The sequence below is a fragment of the Lathyrus oleraceus genome, chromosome 2 (assembly GCF_024323335.1).
Source record: "Lathyrus oleraceus cultivar Zhongwan6 chromosome 2, CAAS_Psat_ZW6_1.0, whole genome shotgun sequence".
Lineage (NCBI taxonomy): Eukaryota > Viridiplantae > Streptophyta > Magnoliopsida > Fabales > Fabaceae > Lathyrus > Lathyrus oleraceus.
Window position 1 is genome coordinate 198,292,249 of NC_066580.1, and position 16,291 is coordinate 198,308,539.

A 16,291-nucleotide genomic window follows, 5' to 3' on the forward strand; every position below is an offset into this window, starting at 1 on the left:
ATATTGTAGTAAGGTGGTTATGAGGGAGATGAGGAGGAGAGGCGTGAGAAAGATCCATTTAGAGGTGGAAGATCAGATGTGGGGAGTGTTGTGGTAGTGAGGTTTATTTTTCGTGGAGAGGGTGAGGAAGGGTTAGAGTTATGATGTTCAGAGTTTGGTGGATTTGATATAGTAGGTTCAAAGGGGGTATATGTGGAAGATGGTAGAGGTAAGGAGGAAGATAGTTGATTTAAATTTGAAATAGGAGGAGTTTCAGATGGATGAGACTTACTTGAGATAGAAGAGTCCAGAGGCGCAGGCGATCTGGCTGCAGACAATTCTCCCAGCTTCAGAGTCTTAGACTTCTTAGACTTCTCAGAGGGATCTCTTTTCCTCTTCATAAAGTTCGGTGGCTGCTCTGGGAGTCAGTCCACTGAGAATTCTGAGATATCTACCCCTTGAGATGCCAAGTCCTGAAGATAATGGGTGATGACCTCTGGGGGATCAATATTGGAGAACAGATAGAGACCATTGGGTATCTTTCTCTGATCCTTCAGAGCTTCCCAGGAGGTGTCCAGGGTTGGCTTAACCAATACTCTTTCAATGATTCCCATACTCTTCAGATTTCTTACGTTCAGAGACTTCCCAATATCTACCATCACATCTTTTATCAAATTATAGGATATCAGATGATCCATCAACTCGCTTTTGATCAGAACATCGGAGATGAGTCTTCCTAGAGGGATGTAGTTTCTGGGCTTCATGTGATTTCTGGTATCCCAGACGGAATCCCTCAGATATTTGAACAGTAATGCTGTCAGATTCAGCTTGAGTCCTTTGTGGAGGCAGTATAGAGTACACTTTTGATCTGTGTTGATATAGTCATAAGAGTTTGAGGTTGGACGGTGGTGGATGGTACCCAGAATGATCTTCAGCCAGAATCTCAGATTCTGGTGAAGTTCCTTGTTCTTAGAGGATCTGCCTTCAGCATTTTGTTTGAAGATAATGGGGATAATCTCCTGGGACATGTATCTTACCCTAGGGTTTATGTTGTAAATCCTTCTGCCCCTAGTTTTCTACATGTTTAAAAGCTTGGCAATGAATTTTTCAGTGATGACCATCTTCACACCCAGAACAAATGAGACTATACAGTGGTCGTCACAATCCGCGAATCTCCAGAACTCTTTGATGAGGAAGGTGTAGATGGGACCATAGAGTCTCTGAAAGTAGTTTTCCCATCCTTGTTTCCTTAATTCCTCAGTGAGATCAACACCATTGCATTTCATGTTTTCGAAGTCCACAAGAGACTCACAAAGAACTTCCAGTTTATCAAAGTGTGTTGCAAGGTTGATGTGAGTTGGACGATCAAGAACGTGGGGTTCCTTATAGACAGCAGTTGATGTTATAGCAATTTCAGTAGTGGTTTACTGGGGAGTATTAGCAAGTTATTCAGTTGTTTCTATTTGTTATGAATAGTTGTATACTTGTTGTTGTTAGGAGTCCATTTGAAGAAGATGATGAATATTATGAAAACTTGAAGAAAGTAGATGAACTTGAAGATCGTTGAAGAACTTGGAGAGAGTTTCGAGCACAAAAGGTTTGTGTAGGTTTGTGAGTGAAAAGTGTGAAAAGTTGTGACAAGTATATATACACATTAGTGGCATGCAAAATGACAGTGTTAGTAGAGAATAGGGAATAACAAAAATTAATTAGCAAAAAATTTGAGTTGACACGCTTGGGAGAGAACTAATTGTTGCTAATGATGGATGTCTAATCCCAAAAATATGCATACTGCTCGAGGAGAGCTCAATAGTCTGGCTCTTAAGTTCTGTGCTAGACAGTTGTCTAGAAGATCCAAGGTCAGACCCTGGAGAGGCCATATTTTGATGTTTCTGACATCAAGAATACCAAGAGATTTTTTATTTAGAGGGTTTCTAATTCAAATTACATCTAACTGGTAGAAATATCAGAATCAAAACCAAATGCTAGAGATAGGTTTAAGTCATAGCCTATTTTAACATGTCAGAGGAGAGGCACAAGTTCATGATCATTCTGGGCAATCTTCCATGTTTAAATATTTTAGAATGAAGGAGAATCTATCTTCAACTAAGGGTTTGGTAAAGATATCAGCCTATTGGTGGTCTGTATCTATGATATTTAAAATTATTACCCCTTTCTGAACATAGTCTCTAATAAAATGATGTTTAATTTCTATGTGCTTCGCTCTGGAATGCAAAATAGGGTTCTTACTTAAACATATGTCAGCAATATTGTCACAAAGATAGGGATGTTACTCTCATATATCTGAAAGTCCTCTAGCCGATTCTTCATCAAGAGCATCTGAGTACTGCATAGTGAAGCTGAAATGTATTCTGCTTCTGCAGTTGAGAGTGCAATGGTTGATTCTCTTTTGCTAGCCCATTAAATGAGGTTTCCTCCTAGAAATTGACAGTTTCTAAATGTGCTTTTGCGCTCAAGTCTATCTCCCGCGTAATCTACATCACAATAACCAGAGAGCTTATACTCTGATGTTTTCTTATACATCAGGCCAAGGTTAGGTGTTCCTCTCAGATACCTCAGGATTCTCTTAACAACAGTTAAGTGAGATTTCCTTGGATCTAATTGAAATCTGGCACAAAGACACACGCTGTATAGAATGTATGGATGCGTAACAGTCAGATAGAGAAGAGAGTCTATCATACCACGATAGAGCTTTTGAAAAACCTTTTGACTTACCTCTTCTTTCTCCAGAATGCAGGTAGGATGCATGGGAGTCTTTGCTGATTTACTTTATGACATTTCAAATTTCTTCAGAATGTCTTTTATTTATTTTCTTTGATATACATAGGTAGCATCTGAAGCTTGATTGATTTGAATTCCTAGAAAGAATTTTAGTTCTTGCATCAGACTCATTTCAAATTCTGCTTGCATTATCTCAAAAAAACTCTTGACAAACAGATGGGTTAACATAACCAAAAATTATATCATCAACGTATATCTGACAGATCATAAGATCGTTGTGTATGTTTTAATAGAAGAGAGTGAAATCGACTTTGCCTCTGATAAAATTGTTTTCCAGAAGGAAAGAACTTAGTCTTTCATACCAAGCTTTGGGAACTTGTTTCAGACCATAAAGAGATTTTTTCAGTTTAAACACATATTCTGGACATTTTGAGTTTTCAAAACCAGGAGGCTGATGAACATACACCTCTTCATAAATGTATCCATTCAGAAATGCACTTTTGACATCCATCTGATATAGTTTGATGGAGTAATTTACAACAAAAGATACAAGTAAGAAAATAGATTCTAACTTGGCGACTGGAGAAAAGGTTTCATTGTATTCAATACCTTATTGTTGGCTATAACCTTGTGCTACCAATCATGCTTTTTTTTTACCACTTCGCCTTTCTCATTGAGTTTGCTTCTATATACCCATTTGGTTCCAATCACATGAGTTCCCTTTGGTCTTGGTACAAGATACCAGACACCATTCTTTACAAATTGACCAAGTTCTTCCTTCATTTACAGAATCCATTCTTTGTCTTGAAGAGCTTCTTCACAGGATGTTGGTTCTATTAGAGATACTAATCCCAGAGGTGTTTCCTCAGAGACCTTGAATGTAGATCTTGTTCTAACAGGTTCATCCTTGTTTCCCATAATCAACTCTTCAGAAACGTTTAGTCTATTTCTTAATCTTTTTGTGTGATTGAGATTTCAGGTGCTTCTGATGTTTCCCTTTCTACTTCTTCAGATTCTTTTGTCTTTTCGTCAGAACCTGCAAGTGTTATCTCCAAATTTGCAAATTTCTCAACTAGCTTTGACTTTTTAGAGTCAAGCTTATCATCGAATCTGACATGTATTGATTCTTCCACAATTAATGTTTTTGTATTATATACTCTATAGTATTTAGAGTGTTACGAGTATCCCAACATAATACATTTTTGTGCTTTAGAATCAAACTTGTTTAGATTATCTTTAGTATTTAGGATAAAACAAGAACATCCTAAAGGATGAGAATAGGAAATATTGGGTTTTCTTCCCTTACATAGTTCATAAGGAGTCTTATCCAGAATAGGTCTTATAGAGATTCTATTTTGAATATAACATGTTGTATTCACTACTTCAGCCCAGAAGTGCTTAGCCACATTTGTTTCATTGATCATGGTTCTGGCCATTTCTTTGAGAGTCTTATTCTTCCTTTCTACGACTCCATTTTGTTGTGGAGTTCTAGGACAGGAGAAATCATGGGATATTCCCTTAGAATCAAAAAGTTCTTCAAAGAGTTTATTTTCAAATTCACCACCATGATCACTTCTGACTCTGATGATTTTAGAGTCAAATTCATTTTGCACTTTTGAGCAGAAACTAGTGAACACAAAGTATGATTCATTCTTGTGTCTTAGGAATTTTACCCATGTCCAGCTACTATCATCATCAATAATGACAAGTCCATACTTCTTACCATTGACTGAAGTTGTCTTAACAGGTCCAAACAAGTCAATATGAAGAAGTTCCAGAGGCTTAGAGGTAGATACAACATTTTTCTTTTTGAAAGTTGTTTTAGAAAATTTTCCTTTATGACATGCCTCACAAAGAGCATCTGAAGAAAACTTCAGCTTACGCAGGCCTCTGACTAACTCAAGTTTATTTAGCTGAGAAATCCTCCTCATGCTAATGTGACCCAAGCGTCTATGCCACACCCATTGCTCTTTATTTGCAGAGATTAAAAAATTTACATTTTGATCTTTTAGATCTGAAAGATTAATTTTATAAATATTGTTCTTCCTCTTACCGGTGAAAAGAATTGTCCCATTATTCTGATTAATGGTTTTCCATGTTTTTTGATTGAAGATTATATCATAACCGTTGTCACTTAATTGAATTATGGATAACAGGTTATGCATTAGTCCTTCTACGTAAAGAACATCAGAAATAGATGGAAGAGATCCATTACCAATCGTTCCAAATCCTCTAATTTCCTCCAAAGCCTACGAAGCCAGCATCTTTAAGTTCCAGAATTTGGAACATATGCTTTCTTCTCGTCATGTGTCGCAAGCATCCAAAGCCCAGGTACCATGATTGGTGTCTTAACTCTGTTGCATAAGATATATGTAACATATACTATTTTATCTTTTGATACCCATAATCTTTTAGGTCCTTTATGATTAGTTCTCCCATAGTTTCTGGAAACTTTGGGTTTTCTAGCATTATTGAAACTTTGTGTTTGTGCATGCGTGTAATGATAAGAAAAAGGAGACTTAGGTTTTTCATCTGCAGAAGGTATTTGCTCATCTTCATCAGAGTCATATCCAATTCCTCTTTTGTTATTTTGACTAACACCATAAATCATAGAAGTCATTTTACTTCTTTCAAGCCTATTTTTCAAAAATTTCTGAAAAGCTTTTTCATATTTATATATGATAGTATCAGAAGCTTGTGGAGCTTTGGAAAGAGTTTCTTCAAGTTTTAAACATTTTTTGTTCGAAAATTCATTTTCCTTTTCTAGGATAAATATGTTTCCTTTAAGTTCAAAAACTTCTATTTCAAGCTTATCACATTCTTCAACAGTTTCTTCATGGACCGTTTTTAGGATCTTGAATTTTTGTCAAAGCTTCTGATAGGAGCTTAGGGATTCTGATAAATAGGCTTCTAAATAAGAGCGAGAGAGATCAGAAAATACCTCTTTAGAGTCAGATTCTCTTTCAGATGTACTTCCAGATGTGGTAGCCATGAATGTAATGTTTGCCTGTTCCTCTTTAGAGTCTGATTATGAGGCATCAGGTTCAGAGTCGTCCCAGGTAGCCATGGGTCCCTTCTTGGTTTTGAAGGAGTTTTTCTTGAATCCTTCTTTTCTGGTACTATCTTTCTTGAGCTTTGGACATTCGTTTTTGTAGTGTCCTGGTTCTTTACATTCATAGTAGGTTACCTTTTTATTTGGTTTTCTTCTGGAAGTTGATTTTGAATTATCTCCCTTCTGTCTTGGTCTTCTGAAGTTGTTATTCCTTTTTCTCCAAAGTTGTTTAACTATTATGGTTAGAAGAGATAACTCTTCTTCATCATCAAAATCATCCTTTTCAGAGTCATCATCGTCTTCTTCTTCAGCTTGAAAGGCTTTGTTCCTTTATGACTTTCATCTTTCTGATCTGGACTTCAAAGCCATTGATTTTCTTTTCTTTTGAGGATCGTCTCCCTCTATCTCTATCTCATGATTCTTGAGGGAGTTGATGAGTTCTTCCAGGCTTATGTTGTTCAGATCTTTTGATAGCTTCAAGGAAGTGACCATGGGTCCCCATTTCTTTGGCAGACTTCCGATAATCTTTTTGACATGATCTGCAGTTGTGTAGGCTTTGTCCAGAACATTGCGTCCTGCAATTAAAGTTTGAAATCTAGAAAACATTACCTCTACAACTTCATCATCCTCCATTTTGAAGGCTTCATATTTTTGGATTAGGGCCAAAGCCTTAGTCTCTTTGACTTGAGTGCTGCCTTCGTGGGCCATCTTTAGGGAATCAAGTATTTCTTTAGATGTTTCCCTGTTGGTGATATTTTCATATTTATTATAGGATATTGCATTCAACGATTGTTCTGGATTTGTGGTGATTTTTGAAATCACGCTTCTGATCTACAGTCATTTTACTTCTGATAATGGCGATACCAGCATTAGATACAGGTGGTTCATAGCCATTTGTAACTATGTCCCATAGGTCAGCGTCATAGCCCAGGAAGAAGCTTTCGATTTTGTCCTTCCAATAATCAAATTCCTCTCCATCAGAAACTAGAGGTTTGGTGTTGTAGCTATCTCTTTCATTTGTGTTAGTCATTATGTTTTTCTCACGCTGGATCTCTCTACACTGCTAAGTGTTTGATTTGAAAATCAATAATAGAGCCAAAGCTTTGATACCAATTGAAGGTATAGAAAAACAAGAAATGGGGGTTTGAATTGTTTTCATTGACAATAAAAACTTTTGCAAACACCACACACATAAAAACCAAAGCAAACAATACAGAAGTTTATCCTGGTTCGCTTGAAATTCAAAGTTATTCCACTCCACCCGACCAAGGTGATTTCGCCTTCAATAAGGTCTTAATCCAATAATCTAGAAAAATTACAATAAAAGTCTAAGAATGCAGTGATCTCTTAGCCATCTAAAGTCTACAGACTTCACAAGTCACTTGAGGAAATATTCAACAACTATTTTAGAAATACAAGAAGGTGTTTAGTGCTTCTGAGTAAGCAATATGAACACAATAAGAACAATAGAATTTCACACTATGAGCAACAACTTGTGTGAAAATATAGAACAAGAATTTGTGAATGATTGAATTTAATTTGCAGTATTCTTGAGTGATAGCTTCGTATCTGGTATGATGATAGTTGGGCCTTTATATAGTGCTTGGAGATGATACCGTTGGATGAAGCATTGATGCTGATATATTGCCAATGATGGGACTTAAATGTCATTAAGTTTATTGTTCTTTCCATAGCAGTTTAGGAGAGTATTCAATTTTCTCCATATATAGATTCATACCATATTTGGAATACTTCGTTGTTAAGTCTTGATCTGATTTGTAGGGTGTGAATTACAGTGCGCGGTATTCAGATACTTCTATTAGATCTTGTATTCTTCAAATAGTTTCTTAGATGTATTTCTCTACAGAAGTTCTTGATTGATCTTTAGTTGGACCTTCATCAGATGTAAAGATCATCAAAGTAATCATGTTTGAGATCCTTCAGATTCAGAGTATCAGAGTCTTCAGATGTCAAATGTTGTGGACAACGTTGTCTTCAGAGTCAGAACGAATGCCTTTGACTCTAAGTCAGTTGTTCTAGACTAATGCGACGTCAGATGTTGTTTTGTCAGATTCATTTTTCGTTAGAGTCCTGCACACTTATAGAAATTCATTAGGGTACCAAACTGTTTCATCCTTTGTTATCATCAAAACTTAGAGATGAATTGTAGACCCAAAATCTTGTTATAACACTCATGTTCAGGGACTTGAGTAAAATATCTCGACTTAATTATCCTAAACCTATTGAGATAGTCATATATTTACACATAGAACTTTCTCTTCACGTTATCTAATTCTTTCAGACTGATCTCAAATTGAACCATGTAGAAATACTCATGGAATACCTTTTTTAATTAATTCCAGTTACATATGGAATTTGGGGGAAGGTTAGTGAAGTAAGGGAAAGCGCCAGAGAATTAGGGAAATATTTCATCTTTAAATTTTCATTATTAGCCAAGTCACTTGCCTCTGTCTGGTATCGAGCAATATGTTCGAGAGTAGTCTCACTGGTGTCACTTGCAAACTTAGTACATTTGAGGATTTTCCACCCCCTTGGAAGTTCAGTTTGCAATACATACTCAAACAAGGCAGAAACAAAGTATGCTCTATGCAAACAAACATTAATCCTATTTTAAGCAAGGATTTATTCAACCATATTGGCTATGCTATTTCCCCCCCCCCCCCCCCCCAAATTTATTTTGTGGACTCTCCTAACCACTTATTTTGTATCTTGATTTCTATCGATCAATACCACCTCTAGGCCATTTTGACCTATATGTGGTTCGACTACCCCTTGTACATGTTATTTGACTTGTTGGGGGCATAACTCGTTGTTGCCCTTGGTTATTAGGGAAACCTGAGTTATCAGTTCCCCCTGCTTGAAGTTGAGGGATTTGTTTGATAGGCGCTTGAGAAGCGCCAAAGAAATCAACAATTCAACCCATTTGATGTGCCAATTGTTGGTAAGTATTATTTGTGTTTTGGATCAAAGGATTAAACACAATACCAAATTTTGTGTGTAACCATGCTCACCATCTCATGGTTTCTTTCATCCATTTGTTGTCTCACAAACATTAGGGAATTAGTGGTTATGGATGATATTACTTTAGGGATATTTCCTAACCCTCCTTGTGGTCATGCCATTCGACTAAGATTGCTTATGGCAGATCATGACGCTAAATATGGATTGAGAGAAGATGCAACAGTCATTACATTATTTATATATGTAGACCCACTATGTTTTAGGCATGTCATCATTGTAGTTGGCATGCCATAGGGATATTCCCTACTACTAGGGGGTAATGTGGATCTTGGGAGAAAATAAGGTCTAAGGTCTCCTATAATTGCTTGTGTGATCCTGAGAGTAGTCATAATACTCGTTACTTGTTGTGGAGGAGCCACTACTTTTGATAATGTCGTCAAAACTGACATTTGACTTATACAAGGATCGATTACTCAAACGGTTGTGGAAGTACCTGCACCACCAACTATCGATTCGATTGGTTGTTCTTAATTGTCTAGAGCATTATTCTGGGGAAGGGAAATATTTTTTGGACGTGTCATATCAACTAAAATTTTACCATTTCTCAGATGTATAAGCACTCATACATTGAAAGTATTTCATGTATGAAGAACATAATTAACACAAATACACAAAACATTTCTACAAACTTTTGAATTTCTTGCATAAAATGGTTCCACTAGGCGTTCCGACTTGTTTACCGTTATTTTTGGTAAATCAAATCAAAAGTTTTCGCTCCCTCACTTGATTAAACTAAAAAAAAATCCTATGACATATTTGTGCAAAAGGTTTGAAAAAATATGTTTGTACTTTGAATATTGATGTTTGAGTGTTGAAAATATAGACATAAACTCTAACTGAAATAATGCATAATTGCTTTGAAAATAAGGATTAAAACGAGAACATAAAAAATCACTCAAGTAAATGCTTCGAATTTAAAAGGTTAAAAGAAAGGATGCAGATTCATGAAGGAGAATTATGTAAATATCATTTCAAACCGTCTTTTAAATCTTTGTAACTTCCGTCGAGACAATTAGCTACATGTACTTAGCTCGGGAATTTATCTCATTTCTATCTCTATCAAATATGCCAAATCATAAAAAAACTTTTCGAGATTATGAACATGTTTTAAAGAGAGAATGATTATAATCTTGTAGATCTGTTCATGAGACTCTTCCAAACCAGACTTAGCATATTTCTAGATTATCTAAACCTTTAACTCAAAAGTAGACTAAGTCAAAAAACATCTAATAAGCAAGTCGATCCAACCTTTCAATCGAAGTTATCGAAACATCCAAACTATAACTAACTTATTTTATACTTAGCAATCTCAGAGAAATACTATACAAAAATCCGCAGACTAACAATTTCACTTTATAGAAAATATAGAAAAATCACTTTTTTTATATGGAATATAATAAAATATTAAAAATATTTTATATAAATAGTCTATTTTAGGAGGAGAATCTAACAAAAATAAAAAGATATCATATTTTGGAATAAATAACTATTTCACACAGTTGAATTAAACCAAAATCAATGAATAAATAACTATATATATCAGGATTAACTTATTCTAAAAATAATTTTTTTAATCATTTTTAAACTGAATCCAATTTAATAATTAATTAACATTTTTTACTTAATTAATCATTAGATTATATTCAATTTAAAGACTATGATTTAGATTAAATTATAAAAACTTATTCCAAGAGTAAGTTGATCTTCATATATATATATATATATATATATATATATATATATATATATATATATATATATATATATATATATATATATATATATATATATATATATATATATATATATATATATATATATATATATATTATCGTAATCACTTTAAAGTATTTTAATTAAATATATATCTAAAATATTTTAATTAAATATATATGTAATGTATTTTTACATTGACTATTATTAAACTCTAATAAAATATATATTAAGAGGATAAACAGTCCATTAATAAAAGACATGTATTCTAATAAATCACATATTTATATTTAAAATATTGATATAATATAATAAATTATTATTTATATGTTTAATTTTGTTTTTTGAAAAGATTGCAAAAATGCAATTTATTTATTAATAAAGTGAGAGAATATTAATTTATGTTTGTCTTGTACTCCCAAGACAAATTGTACTATTTGATTTTCGTAGAATTTTAAAGCAATACCCTTGCTGCACTTTAGCCATCCATTTAGTTATATAAAAAAAAAGTGATGTCACTAAGTGAATCAAATGGCCAAGCCAAACTGTCAAAATTTACAAAATCTGAGGGCTAAGGTTGTAGTAAAGCCAGACTGTTCTTCTATCTCCCATTATATAAATCCCATCCAACCTTTCATTTAAATGACCAAATTCCCTTTCTCCACTCCTACAAACCCAAACTGAGAAAGGAGGGAGTTAACAAAACAACTCTCCTCTCCACTAAAAAATTAAAATTATTTTCTTTCTCCATAATGGCTGCTTCAGTTGACAACCGTCAGTATCGTGGCTTAAACGGCGTCGTTCGCACCTTCAATCCCAGCAACAACTTCATCCACGACCTGAAACCGGGATTCCCGGTAAACTTAGATCCCTTCAGCAGCGACGACGAAGATGACGACGATAACACATTGAACCTCCAAGAACTCATACGAAAAACCAACGCGGAAGTCGAACAGTCAATTCTCGACCCACGAGACGAAGGAACCTTAGACAACTGGGTCACACGAAACGCTTCCATGGTCCGTCTCACAGGGAAACACCCCTTCAATTCAGAACCACCACTCCCTCGTCTCATGCACCACGGTTTCATCACTCCGGTGCCAATCCACTACGTCCGAAACCACGGCGCCGTCCCCAAAGCCCGTTGGGAAGACTGGACGGTCGAAGTTACCGGGTTGGTTAAAAACCCAACCCGGTTCACCATGGACCGTCTCGTCCGCGAGTTTCCCAGCCGGGAGCTTCCCGTTACATTGGTTTGCGCCGGTAACCGTCGCAAGGAACAAAACATGGTGAAACAAAGCGTTGGTTTCAACTGGGGTGCTGCCGCGGTTTCAAACTCAGTATGGCGCGGGGTTTCGTTACGCAACGTGCTGAAACGCTGTGGGATCCAGGCACGGTCCAAAGGTGCGGTTCATGTTTGCTTTTACGGTGCTGAGGATTTACCTGGTGGTGGTGGATCGAAATATGGAACTAGCATTAGGAGAGAAATTGCAATGGATCCTTCTCGTGATGTTATTCTTGCTTACATGCAGAATGGTGAAGCTTTGGCTCCGGATCATGGGTTTCCGGTTCGGGTTATTATACCTGGTTTTATTGGTGGTCGCATGGTGAAATGGCTGAAACGGATTGTTGTTACTTCTGATGAATGTGATGGTCATTATCATTATAAGGATAATAGAGTTCTTCCTTCTCATGTTGATGCAGAACAAGCCAATGAAGAAGGTAAAACTTTATCATAGGAAACATGGACTATAAACACGACATCAGATACACCTTTATTTCAGAAGTGTTTGTATTACATAGTATTATATTTAACATAATCTTAAATTGTGTTTGTGCAGGTTGGTGGTACAAGCCGGAATATATCATCAACGAGCTGAACATAAACTCGGTGATTACGACGCCGTGTCACGATGAGATCTTGCCGATAAACTCATGGACCACGCAGACGCCATATACACTGAAAGGTTATTCATATTCCGGTGAGTTCGATTTGATGGTTTTCATTCTACAGAATACTCTTTGTTAGTTATGGAAAAGGCTTTGACTTCTGGCACAAAATTTGTGTTGACTGATCATTTCTTACTTGGAATATTAGTGATATTTTGGGGGGTTTGATCATAGAAGGAATCTTGATTAAACACTTTATCTTTTTTAATTTAACTTTTGACAGATTCTCTATTTTAATTATGAATATGAACAACTAACAATATTTTTAAGTTTTATCTGTCCCTCTCTAAACCATGGGTTTTAAAAGTCATCACCCAGTTTTGCAAAAGATTTGACAAATTTTTTATAGTAAACAATAAAAAGTAGAAGATTCTATTGAAATTTGAAATGAATATTATGACAAAGAAATACAAAATTTACTTTATAAATTAATAAATTAATAGAAGATAACTATTTTCAAAATAAAAAAAAGGTAGAATGACTAATTTTCATAATAATAATTACTAATAATTAATAAAATTGACTCATATATTGAGAGATGATATAATTATATCTTTTTGATAAATAATATTCCTTATATTATATTTATAAAAAAATAATTATTTTTTTAATATATTAAATAATTAATATAATAAAACAGTGTATAGATCAAATACATTATCAATTTAATGAGTCTAAAAAATAATTTTCTTATAAATAAAATCATAGAGAATATACATATATTTTAATAAACAAAGAGTCTTGAAATATGATAGGATTTTGGTTAATTTTGGAACCCAACATGAGTATTCTGTAACTCAAAAAATATCTAATTAGGAATATTAATGTATGGTTGATATTTCAAATTGTTAGTAGAATACAAGAAGAAAACATCAAATTTTCCAAGTTGTAATTTATCTTTTTTTGGAAAAAGCTTCCACATGTAATTAATTGGTAGGCAGCTAGTTGAATGACTTGAAAAATGACATTAGTGGTGTACATGCAGGGGGTGGAAGAAAAGTGACAAGAGTTGAAATAACAATGGACGGTGGAGAAACATGGCACGTGTGCACATTGGAGCATCCAGAGAAACCTACGAAATACGGCAAGTATTGGTGCTGGTGTTTTTGGTCTTTAGAAGTAGAGGTACTGGACCTTCTAGGGACCAAAGAAATTGCTGTTCGAGCATGGGATGAGGCACTTAATACCCAACCTGAAAACCTCATTTGGAATGTCATGGTAAATAATTCTCATATAATAATTCATTCAGATTTTTTCTATACTATATAAATTTATTGTTTGGAAAACAAGTTGCTTTTTGAAAAAGCAGAGAAATGTTCAAAGAAAAGGACTAACTGAGATATATACTAGTAATTAATTAATCTCCATTTGCTCAAGTATTGGATCTTATAATTTATTGGCAGAATTAAATACTGTGTGTGACCTTTTCACTTTGCTATCAGCATTATAATACCGAATTAAAATAAGTATATATGGTTTTCTTTCTCACATAACCAACTTGGACTTTGCTTTATAAATGATATTAAAACTTAATTTTGATATACTACAAATATTAATAGTATAATTTAGTTAATTAAAGACCACAAATCATTGTGCTACAATTTGCACACTAATGTCGGTACCTATTATTTGACCACTAAATGGCAACATACTTTTATGAATATGTGGGCTTACTCCCATTGGAAAACTACTGGCCTAAAATGAACACTATGTCTTTATTAATCTTTTGTCACTTTCATTTATGAAACATAGCACAGACATTTTAGTACTTCCTATTTTCTATACTCCCTCTGATCTTATTTGATTTTTTTTTTTTTAATTTATGGTATAACTAATGCACTTAGATAATATATAGGTTAGATACACACATATTCAATGAATTAGAAACATATTTTTTTTTCTCTGATTATTATTGTAATAAAAATTTATTTTTTGAATGTATTAAATAACTAAAATTTCTGAATTTATATATAGATTAAATATATCAATTATTTAATAAATTAAAAAAATCCTTTCTCATTTATTTATTATAAATTTTTTTTTAAATTAATTTATAATTAATGTATTATTGAATAAATCTAAAAAGTTTAATTGCACCGGTGTGAGTAATATTTCAGTTATACCAGTGACATGAAGATGTATTTTGTATTAGAATGAATGAAGTCTAATGAATATTTTTTTGTGATGGGAATTTTCAGGGTATGATGAACAACTGTTGGTTTAGGGTGAAAACAAACGTGTGTAGGCCCCACAAAGGAGAAATAGGTATTGTGTTTGAACACCCAACACAACCAGGTAACCAATCAGGTGGTTGGATGGCAAAAGAAAGACACTTAGAAAGATCACAAGAAACCAACCTAATTCTCAAAAAAAGTGTCTCTTCACCTTTCATGAACACAACATCAAAAACATACTCCATCTCCGAAGTTAAGAAACACAAAACCCCTGATTCCGCTTGGATCATCGTCCACGGGCACGTCTATGACTGCACCCGCTTCCTTAAAGACCACCCCGGTGGCACGGACAGCATCCTCATCAATGCCGGTACCGATTGTACCGACGAATTCGAAGCCATCCACTCCGACAAAGCCAAGAAATTGCTAGAAGATTATAGAATCGGCGAGCTTGTTACTAATGGTTACACATCAGATTCTTCCTCTCCAAATAACTCAATGCATGGAAACTCCGAATTCACCCATCTTGCACCTATTAAAGAAATCATGGCTCTTAACCCACGTGAGAAAATCCCATGCAAGCTCATTTCAAAAACCTCAATTTCACATGATGTAAGACTCTTCCGTTTCGCATTACCCTCGGATGATCAATTATTGGGATTACCCGTCGGGAAACACGTTTTCTTATGTGTTTCCGTCGACGGAAAATTGACGATGCGAGCTTATACACCAACGAGTAGCATCGATGAAATTGGATATTTTGAATTAGTTGTCAAAATCTACTTCAGAAACGTGCACCCCAAGTTTCCTAATGGTGGACTCATGTCACAATATTTGGACTCACTTACTATTGGGTCAATAGTGGAAGTAAAAGGCCCGGTAGGCCACATTGAGTATCTTGGGAGAGGAAACATTATGGTACATGGGAAACAAAGATTTGCGAAAAAGCTAACATTTTTGGCGGGCGGAACCGGGATCACACCGGTGTATCAAGTGGCGAATGCGATTTTGAAAGACGCCGATGATCGAACTGAAATGCATGTCGTTTACGCGAACCGGACGGAGGATGACATATTGTTGAGGGAAGAGTTGGATGAATGGGCTAAGATATATAGTGATAGGTTTAAGATTTGGTATGTTGTGGAAAATGCAAAAGAAGGGTGGGAATATAGTGTGGGATTCATCACGGAGAGTATCATGAGGGAGCATGTCCCATTGGGTGGTGAGGATACTTTGGCATTGGCTTGTGGGCCACCACCTATGATTCAGTTTGCTGTGCAACCAAATTTGGAAAAGATGGGGTATGATATTAAGAAGGATTTGCTTGTGTTTTAGATGTGAAATTGTGTATGGTGCAAGTGTTTTATCATGTGTAAGTGTATGAATCAGTTGTTATTATTGGTATGGAGTATTGTTTATTTCATTCTTTGATGTAGTTATAGGTAGTCAAGATTCTTTGACTGCTCACTAATGTAAATATAAGTTATATATCAAATTTCCATTTTTCATGCACATATATATCCATATAAACAGATCATGCAAGTACATCAAAAATCATATGGAGCACACTCAACCATTATCATTTATTGATTGACTTTATACTCCATCAATTCTAAAATAACAAAAAGAAAAATCACAC

At 34.8% G+C, this 16,291-nt stretch overlaps 1 protein-coding gene across 1 annotated transcript; it reads left to right on the top strand.

Annotated features, from left to right (window-relative positions):
* Positions 1-11,087: 11,087 nt before the first annotated feature.
* LOC127118871 (nitrate reductase [NADH]) lies at positions 11,088-16,075 on the top strand. Its single transcript, XM_051049108.1, has 4 exons — positions 11,088-12,250; positions 12,370-12,510; positions 13,464-13,696; positions 14,677-16,075. The coding sequence occupies exons 1-4, from the start codon at positions 11,281-11,283 to the stop codon at positions 15,985-15,987; spliced, it is 2,655 nt and encodes an 884-aa protein (XP_050905065.1). The 5' UTR covers positions 11,088-11,280; the 3' UTR covers positions 15,988-16,075.
* Positions 16,076-16,291: the final 216 nt, after the last annotated feature.